Source organism: Lissotriton vulgaris, chromosome 3_1, assembly GCF_964263255.1.
Source record: "Lissotriton vulgaris chromosome 3_1, aLisVul1.2, whole genome shotgun sequence".
NCBI classification, from domain to species: Eukaryota; Metazoa; Chordata; class Amphibia; order Caudata; family Salamandridae; genus Lissotriton; species Lissotriton vulgaris.
Window position 1 is genome coordinate 333,467,475 of NC_141689.1, and position 26,069 is coordinate 333,493,543.

General features: G+C 45.7%; 1 protein-coding gene across 1 annotated transcript in view; it reads right to left on the minus strand.

Moving 5' to 3' along the window:
• The window catches only part of RANBP3L (RAN binding protein 3 like), a 245,094-nt gene that overhangs the window by 150,808 nt on the left and 68,217 nt on the right, over positions 1-26,069 (minus strand). The window contains exons 4-8 of the mRNA XM_086960541.1: positions 24,896-24,973; positions 21,541-21,606; positions 9,030-9,101; positions 8,756-8,910; positions 8,475-8,578 (exon numbers count right to left, since the gene is read on the minus strand). Coding sequence (XP_086816667.1) covers positions 8,475-8,578; positions 8,756-8,910; positions 9,030-9,101; positions 21,541-21,606; positions 24,896-24,973 — 475 coding nt within the window. The remainder of the gene's footprint in view (positions 1-8,474; positions 8,579-8,755; positions 8,911-9,029; positions 9,102-21,540; positions 21,607-24,895; positions 24,974-26,069) is intronic.

The window sequence follows — 26,069 nt, forward strand, 5'->3', positions numbered from 1 at the left end:
CTATGAAGAACAACATTGGTATCAACAGCCCTGCCAATGCCATACATGGCACAGATAACATAACTGGCCAGGCCTTGCCTGTCATTTATCGTCTGAGCCAGAGGTCCAAAATTCTCTGGGACTTCCGACAAGATCTCACTGATCCCGAAGGTCATGTGTGTATCAGCCAGACAGATAGACTGCATTTACGAATCGCAGTAACAGACTGGCAGTGGAAAACATACCTTTGCCAAAATGGTTAATCCCTTTGGATTCTCTGTTTGGAGGATTTGTCCAGAATGAGTTAGAGTTCACCTTAGTGGGCAAGCCTGTACAAGAAGGTTTTCTAGAGTGGGGTACTTGATGAGCAAATCCAGATCACCAGGCGCCAGTCTAGGACATCTAGCCACCTGCTGCTAGCAGGAGGGTAAGAACATGGCTTTGAGCAAGGATCTATCAGAGTTTCTGTGAGGACATCATTAAATGAGAGCAAGGGCTCCAATACTGCCTGCCCAGGCTGTATATTTTCCATCAAAAGACTAGTTTTGTCTCAGTGGAGGGAAGCTGTAATTCCAGTACCTCGGATGAACCACACTACAAACTGCAAATGAGGAACTTCCCTTAGTTATGTTACCTCTTTTTATTGAGCGCAATCAGTCTTTTCGCGCTGGGGTAATAGGAACTGATCAGAAAGCTACTGGGGAAGGTACTAGTCATATACTTGTCTGAATAGTGGCCCAAGTGACGAATCAAGCGGTCTCAGGAGAGGTATCAAGCCCAATGGCGTTTCGTAAATGAAGATATAAGGCATCATTAAGTTTAAAGAGTGAGGAGCAAGCCATTCTCCTCCACATCATCATCAATATCCTGGGGTGTGCCCTCCTCTAGCACAGGGTCAGAATCAGAGCCAAAGAAACAAATGGAACCTGATAGCTGTGATGTAGTAGAGGCACAGGATTACAATTAGTGTGAGCGACAAAACATTGCACTTTTGTAAGCTCATAGTGTGACATTGATCGAGCCCAAACCGGTGTTGGTTCAACATCTGACATGAGCATCGGGCCAGGATTATCCACTGGCGCTATGAACCACTGTGGATTTTGGGGCCAGGGTGTACAGGCCCAGTAATAGGGCCAGAGGGGACTGACAGCACCAGGGAGGGACCCCCACAAGGGGTAACCAGACTGGAGACTGCAGTAGTTCCAGTAGGGCCCAAAGGCAGAACGAAAGTAGCTGGAAGCAATATGGAAAATTTGAGGCATGTGCCCTTGAACAGCCTCGATCTGCTGCGGGGTCAAGGATGGAGCAGGAAACTCATGGCACGTCACAACCAACTAAGGAATATAATACTTCGCCAGTGGCCTCCACTGAGTGCCACTTGGCCTACTGGCCCCCTTGCGCCTTTTCTTTGAAGTCAGAGTGAGGATGGATAAGTTACTTACCTGTAATCCTAGTTCTCTTCCAGGGGTATCCTCATCAAAGTCATAAGCACTGAATATTCCGCCCATGTGCGGGACCCCGGAAACAATATAAAAATGTATATGTATAAAACACATATATCTCGCTCCACATATATGTATGTACATATATCATTTTTCTCACATCAATGCAGCCCCAAAACTGAGGCTAAACAATGCAAACACATATACATGAACTGCAATTAGTAAGGAATCAAAAAACACATTAGGTCAAAAAACCCTTGAACTTTGTGTTTTAATGAGTCAAACCACTCATAAATCCTGAAAATTGCTTATAAATAGACATTGTTAGCCCTCAGGCTGCATTGCAAAACAATATCATAGAAAATGAAACCATTTTTACAATAACTGGCACCGTGCCTTTAAGGCAGCCATGACCCCAGGCTTCCCATCATGCCTCAGGGGTGACAGTTAGGTCAGTTGTTCTTTGCATAACCCTGAAGACAGGGCTCAACCACAAGATTGAAAAACAGTACCAAATCTCATTTACCTGGGGAGGCGGGTGGGTTGCTTATGACTTTGATGAGGATACCCCTGGAAGAGAACTAGGATTACAGGTAAGTAACTTATCCTTCTCTTCCAGGGGATCCTCATCAATAGTCATAAGCACTGAATAGAATAGCAAGCCCATCAACCACCTGCAGGTAAATGAGAAGTACATGAACCAACCAAATCATAACAGCCAAAAAACTCTAGCTGTTAAACAGATTCCTCAGGGAGGCCTGGCCCACCTGGGTATCTGCTTTCGTGTCAGAATCTAGACAGTAATGTCTGGTAAATGTATGGACAGACCTCCAGGTCGCCGCTTTACAAATCTCAGACATGGGCACATCCTGCAGGTAAGCCGCCGTGGCTGCTCTACCTCTAGTAGGATGCGCCTTAGGGGAACCCCCTAAAGTCTTCTGTGCCAATTGGTAAGCAAGCTTGATACACAAAACGATCCACCTGGAGATAGAACGTTTCGAGGCTGCATGACCAGTTCTGATCGATCCGTAGTTAACAAACAATTGATCAGAATGTCGAATAGACTTGGACCTGTCCAGATAGAACTTTAAAACCCTTTTCAGGTCCAAAGAGTGTAACGCCCTCTCAGCTGGAGTAGAGGGATTAGGAAAGAAAGTGGGTAAAGAGATAGACTGATTGACATGAAAATCTGATACCACTTTAGGTAGGAAAGAAGGATGCGTTCTAAGCACCACTCTGTTCAGATGAAAGACTGTATACGGTTCTTTAGTACATAGAGCCTGAATTTCGCTCACCCTACGGGCTGACGTAATCGCTATCAAAAAAGCCGCTTTCCAGGAAATATGCTGTAAAGAAGCTTTATGAATAGGCTCAAAAGGCGAACCCATCAATTTTGATAGGACTAGGTTCAGCTCCCAAGGCGGAGCAGGAGGCCGTACAGGAGGGTACACCTTCTTTAGACCCTGCAGGAAATCTTTTACTGCAGGAAGCTGAAAAAAAGAAGTTTGTGAAGGTGATCGCCTATAAGCTGTAATAGCGGCTAAATGCACCTTAATGGAGTTAAACTTCAAACCTGCTTTAGTTAGGTACAACAAGTATGGGAGAACTGCTTCTTCCTGACTTTTTACCGGATTGTGACCATTCTGCATGCACCACATATAGAATCTCTTCCACTTGCATGCATAGGAATGTCTAGTGGAAGGACGTCGTGCTTCTTTCAGGATGGACATGCAGTCCTGTGGCAGCCCTAGATGGCCGTACTGTATGACCTCAGGAGCCATGCTGCCAAGTTCAGTGACGGAAGGTTGGGATGGTGAATCCTCCCGTTCATCTTCGACAACAGGTCCTGCCTGCATGGAAGCCTCTTGTGAGGAGACACTGACAGGTGAAGTAGGTCTGTGTACCACCATTGTCTCGGCCAGTCGGGGGCAATCAGGATCATCGTTGTGCACGAGTGGTTCAGCTTGCTCACCACCTTCGGGATCAGCGGAAGAGGTGGAAAGGCGTACACAAACTGCCCTGACCAGTCCATTAACAGAGCATTCCCTCTCGTTCCTGGTCGATAGAACCTGGAGGCGAAGCTTGGGCATTTGGTGTTTTCGTCGTCTGCGAAGAGATCTATTGAAGGACGACCCCAAGACTGGAAAATGTCGTCTAGCACTTCGTCGTTGAGAACCCAGTCTTCTCTGTCTTCGAAGTGCCGACTTAGTGCGTCCGCCCTCACGTTCTGCTCTCCTGGGAGGTGGACTGCCTGAACAGACAACTTGCGAGCTAGAAGCCAATGCCAGATGCGCTGAGCTTCCAGTGACAGAGTCCTTGAGCGTGTTCCTCCCTGCTTGTTCAAATAGTACATCGTGGTGGTGTTGTCCGTCTGTACTAGAATAATAGAAATAAGGAACGCTTTGAGAACCAGGTGAACCGCTCTCAATTCCAGCAAGTTGATATGATAAGTGCTTTTCCTTGGGAGACCACAGACCCTGCACTTGTAGGGGTCCCATGTGCGCTCCCCATCCTTGTAATGATGCATCTGTGATGATCGTTTGTGTTGGAGGAGGTTGATGGAAGAGAACTCGCACCTGCATGTTCTGTCTCTTTGTCCACCACTGGAGGAAAGATTGAGCTACCTCCGACAAAGTGATCCGATCGTCCCATCGATCTGAGTGTTGGTCCCATTTGTCCTTCAGATCCTGCTGAAGAGGACGCATCCGAAGTCTGGCGTTCAGTACTAGGAAGATGCAGGAAGCCATCGACCCCAAGAGTGAGGCTATCTTCCGCACCTTCTGGGACCTGTGGAGAAGAACTTGCTGGCACTTGAGGGCTATCGAAAACTGTCTCTCCTCCGAAGGAAACACTTTTCCTACTTCGGAGTCTAGCAGAGCTCCTAGGAAGTGGATCTTCTGAGTGGGCTGTGAGACAGACTTGCTGTAGTTGACATGTAGACCTAGACGCTGACAAAGTTCTATGCATGTCTGGAATTAATTCCTTACATTGCCTGGAGTTGGACCTTTCAACAGCCAATCATCTAAGTATGGGTATACGAAGACTCCCCTGCGGCGTAGAGCTGCCGCCACCACTGCGACACACTTGGTGAACACTCTGGGAGCCGACTTCAACCCAAACGGAAGGACTTTGAACTGGTAGTGAGAGGTCCCCACCCGGAATCTAAGGAATCTCCTGTGATCTTGCCGTATTGGTATATGGAAGTACGCATCTTGAAGGTCCATCGAACACATCCAATCCCCCTGCCTGAGATGTGGATATATCTGGTGAAGCGCCAACATGTGAAACTTTTCTTTTCGGACATGCAGATTGAGTGTTCTCAAGTCCAGAATGGGCCTGTATTCTTCCTTTTGGCCCTTTTTTCTGACCAGAAAATACCTCGAGTACACTCCTTTCCCCCTTTGGGACACCGGAACTCTCTCGATGGCTTCTTTCTCGAGAAGTGTAGCTACTTCTGCCTTTAACCTTTGTAGCTGGTGGCTTGATGTTGACATCGGGGAAACGTGTGGAGGTAGACGATGGAAACGAAGACAGTACCCATTCTGCAGCGTAAACAACACCCATTGATCTTTTGTAATGGCCTGCCACTCTGTCCTGTGATGTGCAATGCTTCCCCCCACTGGAGTGGGTAACGGCGCTGGAGGAAGTGAAGACTCATTGCTTCTGCTGAGCTTTATTGAAGTTGTTGCCTTGGCGCTGATTTCCATTTCCCTTGGAATTGCCCTTGCCTTTGTACTGTGCCTTTTGCTGGCCCTGCTGGTTCTGGCCTTTCTGCCATTGAGGGGTTTGAACCCTCTAATTCGAATAACCTTTGTTGTTCGAACGGAATTTCTTCTTGAATTCCTTTTTCTTCTCGAGTCCCACCGCTTTGAGAGTGTCCAACTCGGTCTTCATCCGCTGCATCTCCTCATCGGCACTTGCTCCAAAAAGAGATGTGCCTGAAAAAGGAAGGTTTAGGATTCTTGCTTGAGCCTCTGGTTTTAATGCTGTGAGGCGTAACCAAGATGTTCTCCTTGCTGTAACTCCGTGCACATAGCCATGCGCAGCCAGCGTTGCCCCATCTGCTGCCGATCCTATAATCTGATTGGAGACTTGACTGCCCTCCATCAGAACCTCCTCAAAGTCCTTTCTATCTTCCTCAGGAAGTTTTGCGGTAAATCTCTGAAGTGAGTCCCACAGAGCCCTGTCATACCTGCCGAGCAGGGCTTCCGCGTTGGAGACCTTGAGGAAAGAGGCTGAGGTGTTACACACCCTTCTCCCCCATGAGTCCTGCACCTTGCTATCCTTATCCGGAGGTACCGTGGATGAGGAAGCCACCGCATTGGATTTTCTTGCCGCCGTAATGATCATGGAATCTGGCGGGGGATCAGCTTTGAGGAACATAGGATCCTCTTCCGGAGGACGATACTTTTTGAGAATCCTCGCTGGAACGGACTTCACCGTTGCCGGAGTGAGGAAGACTTCATTCACATGTTCCATTATACCCGGAACCAACGGCAACAACGGTTTGTGTGCTGATCTATGTTGCAGGGTTTCGAATATGACAGTCGTCTTGACTTGTGGAGCTGTCATCGGTACTCCCAATTTCAGGGCTCCCCTGCCCAAGATATCTTGGAACGAGAAAATATCCTCAGTTGGAGACACTCTTGAGCGTGGACTGTTTGTAAGAGTCGGGGAGTACTCCTTGTGAGATCGCGTTCTCGACGAACTTGAAGAACTACGTGTCCTCTTGGACCTAGATCTTCTGCTAGAACGCGTCTTGGAACGAGATCGCTCTCTGTGACGAGTATGTCTCTTACTTGAGTGCTTAGAACGAGACCGTTCTCTGCGGGGAAGAGGTTGGTCTCGATATCGCTTTAGGCGATCTGCCGTCTCCTTGTCCTTTGCCCAGTGGTGAAGAGGTCTATTCCACCTTGGGGAAAGATGAACAGAAGGAGACTTGTGGACGGGATCCTTCGCAGGTGTACGTGACCGTGGAGGTTGATCCGTTCGATCCTGTTGCGATCTTGCAGGGGATTTGGACCTCCCCCTATTAGATGCGCCGCTCTGTCCATCCGAGGATCTGCCACTCCGAGATGATGAGGAAGATGAGGAAAGACTCACCAGAGATCCAGAGGAAGACCTCGAGCGAGATCTTTCTTCTGCGATTCTCCGTCTCTTGGCAGGAGGATCCTGCACTGGAGATTGTTCCACCTCCGCAGCCGATGCTGAACCTGGAGAACCCAACTGTGCCTCGACGTCACAGCATGACGATGCTGTTTCGACGTCATACGGCTCGCCGTCGAGCTCTTCCGCTTCGACGGCGACCTGTCCCTCGACGCTGACTGAAGCGGAGGTACCTTCGATGTAGACGCCGAAGACATCTTCTTCGTCGCCGACGACTGCTTCTCCAACGCCGATCCCGACGTCGAATGTGAACCAGTCGGGGCTTCTCTCGACGTCGACCGCGTCTTCCGACTTTTCTGCTTCTTGGGAGATCTTCCTCTCTCAGAAAGCCCATAAGCTCTAATCCTCTCCCGATCTTTAAGAGTCCTGGAAGATAAAACCTGGCAGTGTTCACAGGTTTTAGAGGAATGAGAGTCTGGTAGGCACAGGATACAGACTGAATGAGAGTCAGTCTTGGCCTTCTTCCTTCCACATGAAGGACAATTGTTAAAGAGAGAAGGCATCTTTGACAGGAAAAATACCTTTTTTAAGTACAAAAATTGTTTAAGCAGCACTCTATGTCTAAAAGACGTCGAGCGAAGTCAAAAATTCTAGTTAAAGTTGAATATTTTTTGACAGAAAGTCAAAAAGAAAAGGAGCTGTTTCACCAGGGTCCTGACTGAAGGAGCCGGAAAGAACAACTGACCTAACTGTCACCCCTGAGGCATGATGGGAAGCCTGGGGTCATGGCTGCCTTAAAGGCACGGTGCCAGTTATTGTAAAAATGGTTTCATTTTCTATGATATTGTTTTGCAATGCAGCCTGAGGGCTAACAATGTCTATTTATAAGCAATTTTCAGGATTTATGAGTGGTTTGACTCATTAAAACACAAAGTTCAAGGGTTTTTTGACCTAATGTGTTTTTTGATTCCTTACTAATTGCAGTTCATATATATGTGTTTGCATTGTTTAGCCTCAGTTTTGGGGCTGCATTGATGTGAGAAAAATGATATATGTACATACATATATGTGGAACGAGATATATGTGTTTTATACATATATATTTTTATATTGTTTCCGGGGTCCCGCACATGGGCGGGAATATTCTGTGCTTATGACTATTGATGAGGATCCCCTGGAAGAGAAATGGGGGTGCACCAAAGACACACTGCTTGCGGGTCTGGGAATGATAGCTGCTTCCTGTAGTGATGCCATAGCTTGAATCCTAACATTTTCTGTGGGGATATTGCTCCCAGTAACAAAATGTTTTGGAGTCACCAGAAAAACAACAAAGTCAGGAGAGGCGATCCAGATCAGTCAGCAGGCGCTATCAGTGTACAGGGGTCAGGGCCAGCTTTAGGGCAGTGCGACTGGTACGGCCGCACTGGATGCGGACCTGTGGAGGGGGCGCAGACCTCGGGGTACGCTGTGTTTAGCAATAGCTTATGATTGGAGAGATGAGGGACACTTTTGCCCGGTGGTAGTATCAGATTCTGAGGAGGTGGTCATGGGACGTGGGGGAACCAAAAATACTTGTCACACCGAGCGCCAAAGTGCTAAAGCCGGCCCTGACAGGAGTGGAGCCTGTGTGTGGCCTTGCTCTGTCATTTCCAGGGCAGTCTGGAGTCAAAGCAGAGCTGCACAATACCAACTAGGGGCAGGAGAGCCCTGCTACAAACAATTCTCCTTATCCATTCTGGCACCTGGGAGATGTAGTGAGAGGTGAAGAATCTGCAGTTATAAGTATCTGTCAGAAATTACATTGAGGCTAGAACAATACATTTGTAATTTAAAGTGGTGTTTTTTCAAGATGCACACATATTTAGCTACATGGCATGTAAAATAATCAATTTTGCATCTCTTTTTAATGTATGTACACTTACACACACACTTCACCAATAAACATACCTTGGAGGTTTGGAGTTAGAAATGTGGGCGCAGTTATATGAGCCAATACCTTTTTCTGGCTTAGGAAAATGTTCTGGAAGTGGGTAGAACTTTTCTGTGACATTCTGAAAAGAAAGGGAAGCACGAGTTTTAAAATCAGCACAGCTAAAAAGTGGCTCTAGCAACTCTACTAATAATTGCAGTTTAGGTAATTTGCAGGTCTTGTCTTCATGTGCCAGATAATCCAGCACTAAAACACTTGTTTTCTTTGGGAGAAAGTACAGACGAGTTAACAGCTTCACCTTCATACTCGACGTTTTTGTTGTAAGGCAATTTGGTTGCTTTTCCGGGATCTCCGCCACATTATTCGGGACCTTCTTTGTTTCTTCTGGAAACAAGTTAACCTTCGGTGGTTGCAAGATGGCAGGTCTAATTAAATGTCGCTGTGTGGTGTTGCCTTAGAAGTAAGCGTAAAACAGAATTTTTAGGCCTCTGCAGTTTTACAATGAAATTCAAAAGTACTTTAGCACAGTTGCTCTGAATGTTGTGTTCGGTATTAATGTGCTAATTCTATACCTGATCCAATGGCAGGTGTGGCGTCAGTTTTTGTAGAGGAAAACGTTGAGGGCATGAAGATATTATTTCTAACTGCAAAACAAAATGTTCAGTAGCTTTAAAGTATTTATCGGTTTAGCAAACTAAACATAGGCTTTCCTGCCCTTCTTTCATCTACAATTCCACTTTTTTCATAATTTCTTAATAATGCATGACAGTGTATTGGGGCCTTGAAAGGGTTTTCAGTTTGGAATTAGGGCATCTATCCCCTAAACCGGTTCACTGGCACATGGCCGTCCTTTTTGCAAAGGCAAAGTCTGTCACCGACGTGAACATATTTCAAAATCAGGAGGGTCTATACTCTTGAACACAGTGGATTTCAAAACACTTGGTTTTAATGTACAGTTGGCTATTGGATTCATATTTACAAATGAACATTGAGAATTTACAACATTCAAGCAATTTTTGGGCATAGTTCCTGAATTATCAGGAAGTCTAAGCAGCTTTGCAGCCAATTTTGTCATGAGGTACATGGCCAGGGGCATACAGACTGAAAGGCTTGCAATATGAATTACAAAGCACTGCTGGATGACCTTATATGAATATGAAGCGCACATACCTCAGTGTAGTCCAGCAGAGCTGCATTTTGGGTTCAACATAAACGTATGAGCTTAAAACCAGATATGATAAAACATTGCTACACCCAACGACCAACCTACAGTGTAGGGCTGACTGGATAAATGGCAAACTTTTGGAAGTACACCAGGGGCTTGATTCTGAAACGATTTTGCATTCATGGCTTTGTGAATGCATTCAGAAGTTCAAATACAGAATATTCCCTTGTATTTGGTAACTACACAGACAAAGCGAACATCGTGACCACGTGTCAAAAATGGGTGGGGAAGAACAGTACTCTCCTTTGCGATTAGCAAAGGTGTGCATGTGAGAAAGTGGCTCTATATGTACTGGACCAAAGTAAGGTGCAGTGTGTATAGAGGCCACCAACCCCAGAAATATAACAGAGGTTAAAGTCAGGGCTGACCTTACTCTCAAAAGGGGTAGCTTGGTCGAGCAGTAAGGCAGTACCAGAGGACAGTGTAAAGCATTTGTTGTACACACTCAGTCAGCAAAAGGTTTCACACACTCAAGGACTGAACTCCAGGTCAATTGCTTTTATATCAAAAGATATAGGGCCCGATTAGGATCGCGGTGAATCCGCATCCTCCGGGCCGGCGGAAGCCACCGCCGGCCCGGAGGATGCGGATTCACCGCTGCGGACACAGAAAAGACCCCCCGCCAGATTAGGATGGCTGGGGGGTCATGTTTCCATCCGCCGCGGTCGCCTTCCGACCGCGGCGGAAAAGCTCTAATATGGCGGTGGTGTCCATCACACATCGCCAGCCATATTAGGATGCATGGGGAAACATGCTTTTCCACGGCGGGTTTTCCGCCGTGGAAAAGCATGTGGTCTTTTCTGTTTGGGGGCCCGTTGCGGGCCCCTTGGGTGTCAGGGGGTGCACATGGGGGGCATGGTACCCCCCTGCATTTGCTTGCACATAGCGGCAGGCACCGGGCGGTGCCTGCCGCTTTGTGCATGCAAATGCACTGCATGCATTTTTAGCATTGCGGCGGGTGCTGCTTCAAGCAGCACCCGCTGCAATGGTAAAAATACAGGTCCTAATTCGCAAGGAGGGACCGTCGCTGCCCCTGACAACGGTCCCTCCACCTCTGTGGTGGCGGACGGACGCAGGTCCGTCCGCCATCATAATGACCCCCTAAGTTTAATCTCAGGTTATTGCTTTTCAGAAAGGCAATGACTTTGTAAACACAATAGGTACAGGGGTTGCAATAGGCAACACAGTTCTACACACAATTTAGCATTGAGCTCAATGGGTTTTTCTACACAATTACAGTTGATTACTTTGTAGATTACTTTTGTAAATCGAAGACTGGATCCTAGATTCAGTCCTGGGGTCTAAGCTGAAAACAGTTTAGAAAAAGCGTTTTGGTTATTGCTATGATTTTTAAGGACTAAAAAGGTATTTTAAAAGTTCACACTTAGAAACTTTTTAGTGAAAATCTGACAGAGTGGACAATGTTATCCAATGGGAGAAAATTCAGGTTGCATGTAAGGAAAATGCTACTTACCAGTATGCATCTGTTCTTGGCATGTAGAGCTGCAGAGTTACACACTGTGCATAGATCGCCACCTAGTGTTGGGCCCGGATGTTTGCAGTTTGTTGTTGTCCTGAAAAGTTCTTTGGAAGTCACGAGATAGGTGACTCCTCCTTTGGACCACATTACGCATGGGCATCGGCTCCATCCTCCGATTGTTTTTCGCCATTAGGCAAATGATGGAGCTTTGCAAGAAAAGGTAGGATGTCCATATAATCTGTATCTAATTAAGATAATACTGGAACAGACAAGGGTAGCCCGGGAGGCGGGTGGGTGTGTATAACTCTGCAGCTCTACATGACAAGAACAGATGCATACTGGTAAGTATCATTTTCCATTCGGGGCATATGAGCTGCAGATTACACACTGTGCATAGATTGTATAGCAGTACCCACTCTGAGCAGCGACCACCCCTATCTGTTGCAGTAGTTTGAAATAATGTTTTGAGAACAGCCTGGCCCACATTAGCTTGTTGTTTGGTTTGCACATTTACACAACAGTGTTTTGTGAATGTATGCGGTGTAGACCATTAGCTGCTCTGCAGATGTCATCTAGGGGAATGTTCCCTAAAAATGCCATTGAAGCCCCTTATCCTTGTAGAGTGGGCTTTAGGAGGAACAGATAATGTATGTTTAGCTTTGTGGTAACAAATTTGTATTTGACAATCCATCTAGCTATCCCAGATTTTGAAATGGGATTACCTTTGTGTGGTGGTGAGAAAGACACAAAAAGTTTTTTTGTCTTACAAAAGGGTGGTGTTCTCTCGATATAATATAGCAATGCTCTTTTGACATCTAGGCTATGAAGAGCTCTTTCTGCTACTGTCTGTGGCTGCGAGAAGAAAACAGGCAGTTCCACAGATTGATTGAGATGGAAGAGAGAAAAGACTTTGGGCAGGAATTTTGGATTAGTGCGTAGAACGACCTTATTTTGCATTTGCAAGAAGGGTTCTTGAATGGTTAGTGCTTGTAGTTCAATAACTCTTCGCAGAGAAGTAATAGCTACTATGAACGCAACCTTCCATGTTAAAAATTGTAGTTCACATTTATGTTATGGTTCGAAAGGAGGCCCCATTAGCCGTGTGAGAACAATGTTTAAATTCCATGCAGGTGAAGGTGGCACTCTGGGAGGAATTATTCTCTTAAGACCTTCCATAAAGGTTTTAATAGCAGGCACTCTAAACAGAGATAGATGCTGTCTGTTTTGAAGATATGCTGCTATTGCAGCACGATGCAGTCTAATAGATGTGTAGGCTAAGTTACATCTTTGGAGGTGCAGTAAGTATCATATGATGTGTTGAATAGACACGTCTAAGGGATTAATATTATTGTTGTGACAATATTTTACAAAGCGTTTCCACTTGGCTGGATAACATGCTCTAGTGGTTGGGCGTCTAGCTTCTTTTATGACATTCATGCAGTCTGGAGGAAGGTTCAGATATCCAAATTCTAAGACCTCAGGAGCCAAATCGCTAGGTTGAGTTGAGCTGGGTCCGGGTGCCTGATCTCTCCATGGTTCTGTGTTAAAAGGTGTGGAGACAGGTATAATTTTTGGTGCGGTACCACAGACAGTTGTAGCAGTGTGGTGTACCACAGCTGTCTGGCCCACGTTGGAGCAACTAGGATGAGGGTCAGAGAATGCTGCTGTAGTTTGCGTACTACTAGTGGCATGAGTGGTAGAGGTGAAAAAGCATATGCAAATCTGTTTGACCAGTTCATCCATATAGCATTGCCTTTGGACGGTGGTTGTGGGTATCTGGCGGCGAAGCTTGGGCATTTAGCGTTTTCGTGAGTGGCAAAGAGGTCTATCTGAGGTTGTCCCCACATCTGAAAGAATGGTTGAAGAACTTGCAAATGAAGTTCCCACTCGTGGGTCTGTTGTGTCTCGACGACTTAACAGATCTGCTATGGTTTTTTGTACTCCTGGAACATGTTAGGCTACAAGGAATATATTTTGAGGTACAGCTTATCGCCATATGTCGTGAGCTGGTTGAGAAAGTTGCAGGGAGTGTGTTCCGCCCTGTTTCTGTATGTAATACATGGCTGTCATGTTGTCCGTGCGGACCAACACAGCTTTGTTTGATACTTGTTTTTGGAAAGCTTTCAGTGCTAGAAATATAGCTAGTAACTCCAGGTGATTAATATGGAGTAACTTTTGTTGTGGTGACCAACTGCCTTGCATGGTGTATTGCAGTAGGTGGGCTCCCCAGCCGGAGAGCGATGCGTCCGCTGTCAAGACTATTTGGGGAACTGGCTCTAGAGAGTGAGGAGTCCGACCGTCTATCAGCACTTGGTCTGCTAACTGACCTTGAGCCTGGTTCCATTGAGGTGCTAAGCACTCTTCTAGAGGACGCATTTGAAGTCTTGCATGGGGGACTATGAAAATGCAAGAGGCCATCATCCCAACGGGCTGCATGAACACTCGTGCTGGAAGGGAGTGTTGTGGCTGAAACTTTGTGAGAAGAGTTTGCATACTGGCTATCCTTGCTGGAGTGGGATAAGCTAGCGCTGTTGAGGTGTTTATGGTGGCACTGAGGTACTGTTGTACTTTGGATGGTTGCAGATGAGACTTGGTGTGGTTTATTGTGAACCCCAAGTTGTGGAGCAGTTGGATCGTGGTAGGAGTGTCTTCCACACACTGGTTGTATGAACAGGCCTTTATGAGCCAGTCGTCGAGGTACGGGAAGACTTGAATGTGCTGTCTTCGTAAATGTGCTGCCACTACTGCTAGGCACTTGGTGAATACCCTTGGTGCTGTTGTGACTCAGAATGGGAGTACTTTGAATTGATAGTGCTGCCCGTCTATTACAATCCTGAGATACTTCCTGTGAGCTTTGTGAATGGGAATGTGGAAGTATGCGTTCTTGAGATCTAGAGTAGCAAGGAAGTCGTTTTGTAACATGAGAGGAAGGACTTGTTGGAGTGTGACCATGTGAAAATGGTCTGACTATGTATTTGTTTAGCGGTCTGAGGTCTAGAATAGACCTAAGAGAGCCGTCCTTTTTTGGGATAAGAAAGTATAGGGAGTAAACCCCCTTGTTTTGTTGGTGCATAGGAACTGGTTCTATTGCACTTTTTTGTAACAAAGATATTACTTCTTGCTTTAACAGTGATAGATGTTCATTGTGACATTGGACGCTTTTTGGGTGGTATGTTTGGGGGGGGTAGATGTTAGTTCTAGACAGTAACCTGATTGAATAATTTGTCGCACCCACCTGTCTGATGTGATGTTGTTCCAGGCAGGAAGGAATTGTTGCAGTCTTCCCCCCACAGGAGTGGAATGTTGGGGGGGAAGGGGAGGAAAGTCATTGGGTAGGGGTGGAGGTAGAGTGGGAGTTGTTGGTTTTGCCTCTGCCTTTGTTGTTGTTACCTCTGTAACCCCCTCTTTGGTAGCACCTAGTGAATGTGGATTTGCTAGGGGTTTTGTCAGAAGTGGAAGGGCTTTCGGAGGAGTAGCCTCTTGTGTTGCCTCTATATGATGAGCGACGAAAAGAACAACTGGTAGCTTGCTGCTGCAAGGCTCCCATAGATTTTGCTTTGTCTGTGTCTTTTTTCATTTTTTCTAAAGACACATCAACATTTGGGCCAAATAAATGTGTCTCATCAAATGGCTGATTAAGGATGGAATTTTATACCTCAGGTTTAAAACCTGAAATACGTAGCCAGGCATGTCTACGTAGAAGGGTACTGGTATGGATTGCCCTTAAGGCAGTATCTGCAGCATCTAGGGCACAACAAATGGAAGTATTAGTAATATTTTTACCTTCTTGTATGAGTTCATTGGCCCTAGTTTCATATTTGTCTGGTAGATGCTGCATTATGGACTCCAGTTCATCATAATGTGCCCGGTCATATCTTGCCAATACAGCCTGGGTATTGGCAATGCGCCAAATGTTAGCTGCCTGTGACGCTGTTCGTTTACCGGAGGCGTCAAGGAGCTTAGATTCTTTATCTGGTGGTGAGGCCACACTTGATGTTTGTGAATTAGCACGTTTACGTGCATTAGACACTACTAAAGAATCTAGTGGTGCTGGACCTCTAATGTAAACTGGATCTGTAGGGGCAGCTTTGAATTTTTCTCAATGCGAGGGTTAAGGACCCAAGCCCTGACAGGATCTTTAAAAACCTCTGTTGCGTGCTTGATGACACCTTTAAGCATTGGCAAAATGGCAGTAGACCTTTGTGTGTTATCAAAAGTGTCTAATAGGAAATCTTCCTCCATAGGATCGGTGTGCAAGTCAACCCCATGGTACTGAGCAGCTCTCTGGACTAGTAGGTTAAAACCTATAGTGTCCTCTAGTGGGGAAGGTCTGGAAGGATATAAGTCATCTTGTGGGACATAAGGCACATCAGGAGTGTTATAATCATCCCATGGATTAGGTAACTGAGGGGGACTATTGGTCCCAGCAGGGTCATTTGCACCCCCACCTGTGTCATCAGTCTGTATCTACATCATCATCTGAATTAGTGGATGGTGTAGGCGAATGATGTGATGGAGGAAGAACAGTATGGGGAGGTGGTGGAGAAGGGACCCTTAATGGAGAGGTTGCAATGTCTCTCTTCTTTGGAGGAGGAGGAGGTGCAGGCGCATCTAGTGGTCTCTTCTTGGAGCTAAGAGATAGTTGGCCAGTCTTAGGATCCTTTACAAGAGTATTTGGAGTAGGATCTGGTGTAAAAAGTTCTTCTGTGTAGGGCAGATCCTTCTGCGTCTAAGTTTTCGGTTCTGGAGTTTTTTCGGCACCGAGTCTGTAGCTGGTCTAGGGTCTTTTGGTTTAGAAGTGTGACCTTTTGAAAGGTCTTTTACCGGAACGTGTTTTTTCGGTTCCGGAGGTCTTTTCGGCACCGAGTCTGTAGCTGGTCTAGGGTCTTTTGGTTTAGAAGTGTGACCTTTTGAAATGTCTTTTACCGGAACGTGTTTATTCGGTTCCAGGAGTTTTTTCGGCTCCGAAGAGTGTGAATCGGGACCTTTAGGGTTTTTTTTTTACTCGGCTCAGAGTACGGTTTTGGCATTGATAAGCTGGTGCCAGTCTTCGGCGCCGAGTGCTTAGGTGTCGGAGCGGCGGTTGTCGTGGTTGAGGAAGATGGCTTCTTCTTTGGTGTCGGTATGGGATCGGCACCGGGAATAGGCTAACTCGAGCCCGAGCCGCCTGAAGGCTTAGTAGGCTTCTTTGCCGGGCCCGAAGGCGAGGCATGGGAAGCAGTCTCTCGGTGTGCTCCCGGGCCCGAAGGTGAGGGTGTAACCAAAACCTTTTTTGGGGGTGTGAAGGAAGGATTGGGGTTGACGGTCTTAATTACGACCCACTGAGCTGGAGTGATGTCCTCGACGTCTGAGTCTTCGGCGTCAGAGGAGCTGGCGCTTTCTTCAGCCCGCTGCGGTTCTGGCACGTCGACGCCCTCTTCAAAGAGGTCGTCCGGGATCGAAGCTGACGAGCGAGCCATTGTTCATCGAGCTCGTCGGTCCCGAATCGTCTTCTTGGAGCAGAAAGAGGCACAAGCGGAACAGTCTTTGGCCACGTGCTCCGGTGAGAGGCAAAGGTTGCACACCTCATGTAGATCGGTGTGGGGAAACTTCGACCGACATCGAGGACATTCTTGAATGGCGTCCTTTCCATGAGCCAGAGAGTAAGGCCAAGGTAGACCCGAAGGCCTTCTTCGACGACCGGAATCGAGGACTTCGAAGTGGTGAAGAATAGCGTCGATGTGGAGCGAGATGGAAACAACAGTCGCACTGGGTGAGGATTGCGCGCCGAAGGAAATTCGGTTCCAAACCGGAGCGCAGGAAACACATCCGAGCCCGATGGCGGAAAAAAACAATCTGAGGATGGAGCCGATGCCCATGCGCAATGTGGTCCAAAGGAGGAGTCACGTATCTTGTGACTTCCAAAGAACTTTTCCGGACAACAACAAACTGCAAACATCCGGGCCCAACACTAGGTGGCGATCTATGCACAGTGTGTAATCTGCAGCTCATATGCCTCGAACAGTACGTTCTCGTTACTTTTGTAATCCAGAACTGGGCTCCTACGTCCAGCACTGGGGTCTCGACTTACAACAGGTGAGTAATTATGTTTCAGTAGTATGTGCGAATTTTAAAGAATATTTCAAGTTTTCAAAAGTAGACACTTCGGAGAAATTTCATTGAAAAGCAGACAATGGATTCCGATGAATTTATGGTTCAATACTGGGCTACAAAGTACAGTACTGGCTTCTCTCCTGATCACAGGTGAGTACTTCGGAATTCGTTACTTGGCTGATTTTATAGGAATATTTTAAGTTTTCAAAACTTCAAACTTAGAAGATTTTTCGAGTCAAACCAGTCAATGTTATCCAATGGCAGGTAAGTGAGTTACCGGTTTCCAGGTGAGTGCTCGGCTGGTGAAGTTAAGGTTCTGGGCATAGACTCAGGGGCCCCCCAGGGTCAGGTAGGTACAGTTGGTTCACCCTCAGCGGCACAGGGCCAGCCGGGTGCAGAGGTAGTTAGGCCCAATGTTAGCCAATGAGGGATAGGGGGCCCTCGGTTGGTGGCTGCGGCTGTGGGAGCTGGGCTCCTGGTCACTTGCTCAGGGCAAATGGGGAAGTAGGATAGGGCAAAGGTTGCACTGCCAGAGACACTCGGGCGGCTGGGTGCAGGGTGCTTTTGAGCGGTCGGGCACTCAATGTTATTCAATGGGAAAGGTAAAAAGGGAACAAAGGCTGCAGACTCGGGGACGGTGATTCTTTAGGTGCGACCACCACTTCGAGAGGTAAGTTGGGATCCTGGAGAAGAGGTAGGTACCCCAAAGGGAGGCACAGGGAGCTGCAGGGCGCCTGGGTGTCTTTGGGCGTCGGGAAATCTTACCCTCGGCTGGTCGCGTTTGGAGGGGTCCCTGGTTCTGAGGCTGCAGGCTTCGTCTGGTTTGTCAAGGAGGGTCTTTGGGCACTGGACTTTGGGTCCCAGTCGGCGGGGGGACGTCCTTGTGGTCTTGGATCACTCAAGCCCGGGCCGGGCTCGGAGGCGGCAGAGTGGGCAGGTCTTAAGCTTCCTGGCTGGCCTCAGGGGTTGTTTGTTAAAGCAGAGCCTCTGCTTATTGGGAGTCCCAGTCTTTAAGTGGGTCAAGGCAGACAGGTCCTCCTGGTGTCCCAAGGTTGCTGCCCGCAGGAGTCGCCGGGATTAAGCAGGAGCAGGTTCCAGGATCGACAGGCCGGTAGGGCTAGGGCCAAGTCAGTGGGTGTCGTCCTGTTGTGTGCAGCTGCACGGCGGGTCTTCTTCTTCTTGATCTTCTTTCTTCTTTTCTTACCGGGATCTGAGGAAGGAAGGTTCAGGGATCCCTAAAAACTGAATTTAGGGGCGTTGTAGGTAGGGCAAGGGCAGGGACCAATACGTACACCCCCTAGCCTGGTCCTCTCCGGTGGGAGGGAGGCAGGAACCTAGCTGTGATTGGGCAGGGCTCCCCATCTTCAAGATGGCCAGAGCCCGGGGTCGTGCTTCACCTCGCCTCCCCCACCTGAGGGGTGGGATTGGCACCGGCGGCCACACATCCTTTACGGACGTAGGGTTTCCTGCCAGTCTTCCCGCTAGAGTGGGGGTCAGAACTGGTGGGGGCCAGTTGCTGGGTAGAGCAAATGGTCTGGAGAAGTTCACAGAGGCGGCATGCCTTTGAAGCTTCCCCCTGCCCGTCCTGGGTGAGGAGACCTAGCACCTCGCCCATGATGTGCATTATTGTAGGCCCAGAAGAGTGGGGGGCTCTCTACCCAGGGGTCCAGCAACAGGACTGCTGTGTGGCCGCCTAGGCAGCCCCTCAGTCCAGACGTGGATTGTAGGTTAGGTTTTAGGGGGCATCTCTAAGATGCCCTCTGGTGTATTTTACATTAATCTTCACACTGGCATCAGTGCGGGTTTAATGTGCTGAGCAGTTTGATACCAAACTTCTCAGTCTTCAGTGAAGCCATCATGGTGCTGTGCAGTTCGTAATGATGACCTCCCAGCTCCACATACTCCTAAATGGCAGCACTGCACTTACAGTGCCCAGGAATGGCCCTGGGTACTGTGTGGGAACAGGGCTCATGCACCTGTGCCCACACCACTGGCATAGGGCACCCAGCTAGAGGGGTGACTGATGCATGCCAGGGCAGTGGGGTTTGTGGGCATGATACACAGGGATGTGTGCCATGTCGACTCTTTGTTTAGTTCTGTACTTAGACACTTTGCAAAGGTAGTGTGTGGGTGTCAGGGTACAGGGCACCTAAGGGTGGCACAATAAGTGCTGCAACCCTTAGGGGTCTTCTCTGGTCACCATACCCTTAGTACCTACGTACGATTTACTAGGGGCTGATAGGTGGCCAGAGGTGCCAATTGGCTTTTGGTAAACACAGCTTTGGGGAAGGAACACAGGCCCTGGGTACCTGGTTAGCAGGAGCCCAGGGCACACTCAGTCAAAGCACATCAGCAGTTCAGCAAAAAGTGGGGGCATACCAATGCAAGAAAGATGGCATTTTCTCACAGTGCACAAAGGCTTTTCAAAACGTTTTGATTTCACAAACCTTGAGATGGTTTGCACCTACTGAGAGCAGTCATTAGCCATTAGCGAAGGGTACGCTGTTAAAACCGGACAGGTTATACTCGGCTTGAGCAGACAAGGTACATCGGGATGAGCAGATAAGGGTCCCATAGACCGATGCATGCTCCATCAAACGAATGACCCGCAATATGTAACTTATGGCATTGTAACTCGCGTCTCTTTAAGGAACAGGGTTCGCAATGTTGACACGCTGAAGGTCTGATTCACAAAGAGCATCTTCACTGGCGGGGGAGGCCGTGCACTCGTGAGGGAGTCTCCCCAATCAAGACGGAATCCCCGCAATGAGAATTCTCACTGCAGAGATTCCGGTCCCATTGTGGAGACTCCCTCATGACTGCGCGGCCTCCACCACAATTTCAAAAGCGGCAATCAAGGTCTGCTGTTTCTTGTTTGACAGCCAAATCCCCTACGATTAGTGTCAACGAGGTGGGCGCCCTGCCTAATTCCTGCATCAGAACCAATCTTTGTGTTCATGTTCTAACTTCCTCTAGAGAACAAAGTGAAAGATGACAATGCTTATAACAATAATAAAAGTAAGTGCCGGACCATTCAAAGATGGTCATCCGAAGCAGTTATAACACAAGAATTTGGCACACTGCAAATGATAGTACGCAAGTGTAAGGCCTGGCAGCACTACAAGAGCTAATGCATTGTAAAAGGCAAAAATAAAAATAAAACAACGAAAGGAGAGAATTCAAAAGATAGCCACCCAGTACAATAGCCAATGAATAGGATACTGAAGACTGCGAGCTGCAGCCTGATAAATGATCAGCCAATTAGAAATCTTTGGGAGTTGCCAGTTGCTCAAAAATAAAAACATTATTAAAAAAAATAATAATAATGAATTGGCAAGTCAAAAAATATTATGAAAAAGAAAGAAAGTAGACTGCTGAAAAGTAAAGGACTGGCCCAACCGCTCTGACAGTAAAACACAGTAATTTTTAGGTAGAAGTACAAGAGGCCAGTAAACAATTGCATTAAAGTACAACACAGCCATGGGCTAAAGCATGCTGACCCATTTGCCCATGATGTATGCTCTCATGGGAAGAAGCAAAATGTGTATTTTTTATTTATTCATGTTTGTGATTGTATGTGGCTGGTGTTACAAAGCCATTGCTAGCCAAAAGTTTTTTTTAAAAACTTCAATTCACCAGAATTACACAAAAAACATTAATACGATTAGCATTTAGTTATACAAAATAAGGGAGACGAGAACGTTCAACCAAATAAATGTGTGTACTCCTAGAATCATTACTAAAATTGGACGCATCATGCAGAGTGTTTTACAGAGAGGTTGCGCCAAACCCCATGACACACAGAGTGACAGACCATGGAGAGGCTGTAAGAAGAAGACCAAGACCATGGGCAACAGAAGAAATAGTTTGCCATATTTCCAAGAGACTGATAACTTTAGGGATGGTTTCTTTCAAAGGAGGGGATGTCCAACCAGGGTGTGTCCATGAACATGGGAACAAGGAAACAACGGGCTGTAGAAGCAAACAGCACTCCCCCACTCAGGAAGTTGAAGAAACAGGCAAAATAGAGCAAGCCGTGATGTATAAGCAGACCCTGAGCACAATTAGGTACATGGGGTCGCTAACCTAAACTGCTTAAACATGTACGGTGCTGAAGCACTGTCCTTGATGTCATATACACTCAATGAGTTTTTACTCAATTTAAATACAAGCAGCCACTGCTGTGGAAAGATATAAATTTATAATTGTAGCCAGTAAAGGAATTTTTATCATTGCTGTAAACCTAAAAAAGGAAAAGATTTCTATTTTTCTTTACAAAAATTACCTTTCTGGCATGGTGGAAAAGTAGGAATGAAAGTGAATGATGACGACCGTACTCTTCTGCCAGAATCTGCAAAGAGAAATAAGGAATCAATGGTCAGTTGTTGAATATTCATTATACCACAACTTGCTACACTTTTAAATTTGCACATACTCCGCTTATTCACACATTATTGGCTACTTAATGTACACATTTTGAAGTAGGTTTAGCATAATGCTCGTATTAAACAACTAAACGGGGAACTGTATGTGTAATCTATATATGCAAATGCTCTAGATGTGATAGAGCCCTTCCCTTTCTGACTAGCTGAGCTCTTGTGCTTCGTGTTCAGGCACTAACTCGTGAAAACACCGATGGAAGGTGCGATCAGTCTTTCTCGCTACTCACAGGTATTTGCTGTGTGAATGAAGCACTGCTGCTTCATCAACCAAGATTGAAAATAAGCTTTAAAATGAAGTGTCACGGGGATAGCAGAATTTGTAATAGAAGAGTGTGTGCTCTTAACAGCCATTTGGTGTGGAAACACTTACAGCATAATTCTATCAATAATAATGTAATGCAGGCTAAAGACATTGATAATATTAAAGCTACCCTTTTCTTAAACAAAGGTTAAAAAAATGACCACACATTGGGAACACATAGGTGCCTTTCTATAGTCATTCTATAGTCATTGTAGTATTGTAATGAGTTAAGTATGTCATTGTACTATCTGTCATCTTTACCACCTTCCACATTTCAGTCGCATAAATATTTGATTTCAATCACATAATTACCGAAGCACTATTCTTACATAGGTATATAAATCATTTTCTAGACCACTAGTTGAAATTTCTAAACTAAACACATTTTTGTCATTTCATTCGATCAAGTCACACCCGCACGCCCCTCTCTCCCCCCAATAACATAATAGAAAACTATAAAACTATTGTGAATTCTGAGTTATTCAAGGCTTTTCTATTAAACAACACAGGCATGAAAACTGCACAGTTCAATGTGACTGCCTCTAAAGGCTACAATAATTGTTCTCTGCTCTCAAATATTTAAGGCAACACTGCCTTTGTTTTGATTTCAAGCAAATGTTGCTCTTTCTTCCTCTGTTCTTCACATGTGCAAACCACTGCTTTTTTAAGCAACCGAGTTGTCAATGTTGCGCATCAGATCAAGGTAAGAGACCAGCACTGGGAAGTAGATGTTGATTTGCGCTTGGAGCCAAGACGAAGCTTGAGTGTCTCGATGGCCTTAAAAATGTCCTCAATGTGTTCTTCATAAGTACCCGTAGATAGTGGGTATGCTTTATTGTGCATTGCCACAGGCTGCATAAACCTACTTTATGAAGTGTGGTTTTAAACCCTTTAAATAATATAATCTCCCTACCGGCCAGTGGTTGTAGGTGGGTGTGCTGTTACTGATTGCATCATATACAATAAGAAGATTTAAACCATAAATAATATAATCTTGATCTGAATGCAGATCGAGCAGAACATAAAAATGAGCATACATAAAAAAAGTATTTACCAGTAACCACTGATTTCCAGTTTATTTATTTTGTAGATTCATATTTGACTCTTTCAGGCATCCAGTGTTTGTGGTCAGAAATAGGGCGGCACCATTCCCAGGGGGGCTAGTTCTGAACTTTGGAAAGGTTATCCTCCCAAGCTATCAACAGGAAAATAATTCCACTACTCTTGATAGGTTGAGAGGAGAAATACCACACTAGAACTACAGTAGCATTTAAATGACTGATATTAGTGATAACTTCAAAGATGCAATGAAAATAAAAAGGGAGCGAAAGTTATTTAACATGAACGATCTGACATAATTAAGAGCAATGTTAATGAGAATGTGTGCAGTGGCTAATTAACATTGGGTAAATGTGTGAGAAAAAAAGACTGTGGCGAGGGGGTTGGTTGAGGAGTGAAATGGCTCGCGATCTGGGAATAAGATGCATCTGTACGGGGACGTTATATGTGAGTGAGGGAGCGGTTACTGAGAAAATGAATACAGCAGAGTGGGTGTCAGATAATCATTGATCACTTGGTTAGGTAAAGGGTGATTAGAGAAACACTTATTCATGGTGTTAATTATCACCGTATTTACTGAGGACTCACCTGGAGACAAGAACATGTAATGAAGCCAGCACTTACATTTATTAAGTGCTGGCTGAGTGAAATAGGAATCTAAATGAACATAGAGGGACTTGTGGAGAAAGCATTAGCAGATCGGGCATTGAACATGAGTGGGTATGATACTCCAGAGTGTCCAGGTAAGTGGAGCGCACTCAAACATCAAAGAGAACAAACCTCAAACACAATGTTACGCGTCTTTATCTTTAAGAGTAGTTTTGCGTCTTGAAGACTTTTGCTCTACTGTATCTTAGATGATTTCCTGGGATGAGCTAGGTCCTCAAGAGTCTGTTTGAACAGTGCCACAGTATATTGTGCCCATCTGTGCTTTTCCCTTACCTTAAGGGTTCTTGGAAGAATTTGGCACATGTCTGTAGGAGCCAAAAATTTGACACCTTGTGCTTGTTATTCTGTGCTAACTTATAATGGCACCTGGGAAGGAATCAAAAACGAAGTTCCCCATCCCTACTGAGACCAAGTGAAGGCTAAGAAGCGTTTACCACCCAGACTACAGTCTCTGACCACGTGGTTGAAGCTCAACAGCAAGAAAACCTTACTGGTTTGGGATGTTCTTCAATGGCTTCCCTATTTCTTTGGTGTCTCTCTCCATCATTAATGATATCTATAACCTTCTCTCTTGGTCTTTACCGCCTTTTTCGGCGTCTTCTAATTTTTCGGTGTCTTCGACCTAGAACTGTGGAATCTTGCTCGGGGTCCAACAGAGGAAAAGAGAATCTCAACATGGTGACAACCCCCTGGAGTTTGAGGGCACCCATCTAATGTCACAAGGGGAAGGACCAACCCACCTAAAGGTTAATGTCCAAGAGGAAAGAAAAAAAAGCAAAAGGAGGGACTTTCTAGACCCAACCACCAGATGGCAGAACACTGCCCTGCACGTGAGGCCAGAAAAAAGTTCTCACTGCAAAAATAAATGTTTTTTTCAAGTATAAAAGAAACAGTAAAGATGAAGGTGTTCTACTTTTGTCATGCACCCATGGCACCATATAAGTACAGTACCTCAAAGCTGTCACTGGAGGCACTGTGTGTTGTGTGGCATTAAATATGTATCTTCTCTTATTTCAGGTTGCCAAAAAAACTACCTGTGACAATTTTTCAAAGGTGTTATTGTGCCCCATTATGATTTACTGGTACATCAAAGATGAATCCAAACTTCTCTTACAAAATATCTAAAAAAAAAAAATGACCGCTGCATGCAAACTAGGGAAATATCTTACCAGCTTCAGGCAGGTTATAGGAGGGGCTGTAGGTGAAAGATGTTGATCGCACACGCTTCACCGAGCAATCGCTGCAATCTGTAATAAAAACGCGATATTCTATGTTAAATTACACAGTATAGAATTTACAGTTAACATGTTGAGCTCTAAAGGTAGAACATGTCTAATGATAAGAGAAAATTAGCTATTATCAATAGAGGGAATGAATGAGAGAGTAAATCAGTGCTCTAAGAAAGGACACATTTTGATTTCAGTAGCATGCTAAAGGTTACCCGTTATTCTAGAAAGACCATTTACCAATGTTTCTAGGCTTTAAACTTTGATGGTCGCTGGGATAAACAGGATGGTGTCTTTAGAGTTCTATTATGAATTATATTGAGGACTCTAGAGTAAACTATGAATTTTATGGCACATCCTTATAGCAGTCCAATACACTGATAGCAAGAATACTACAATGTTCCTTTACCCAAGCTTGGCCACAAGATATACATGAGCTGCTGTTAACTTGTGTTCTCACATTTAACACGGAGATACTTTAATTCACTATAAATTTAACAAATTCGTTTTCATCTTTCTAAATAAATATGCACCTCGTTTGCTCCAAGTGTTCTAAAAATTCACAATTCAACCAAAGTGTTGCAAAATACAGTGATAAAGAGGTTCAGTGCTGTTGCTGTTCAGAACCGGTGCAATATTTAGTGAAAGTTTACCTAGAGATGTATTCTGCCCACTGCTTACCATTGGCTTCGTGTTTGATCACTCACATTTGCTGACTTTTATTTGCTGACTTTTTTTTTTGCGTTAGGCAGTGCATCTTGAGTTTTTCCTACCGTGGGGCATAGGCATAGCTTGTTTACCACCTCTCTGATTGGCTCCTTCCATCCTTCCACGTGTACTTACTCTCCGGGAACTATATTTTCTCTTTTCATGAAGCACTCCAAGAGAGTGCTTGTGTTTTACAGTTGTCTCAATTGTATACCTCTCTCTCCTCACTGCCCATGCACTGTGTTGCTGTCTCGCACCATATGTTACCAAGTACCAAAGACATAAACGCACATCAATTTTTGCACGCGTTTTAAAAGTTCCATTCAACCTTAATTTTAAGCTACTTTTTTAGAGCAAAGCTTGTGATTTTTGTCATATTTCGGTGCTCTCATTGTAGGGTTTAGGTAGA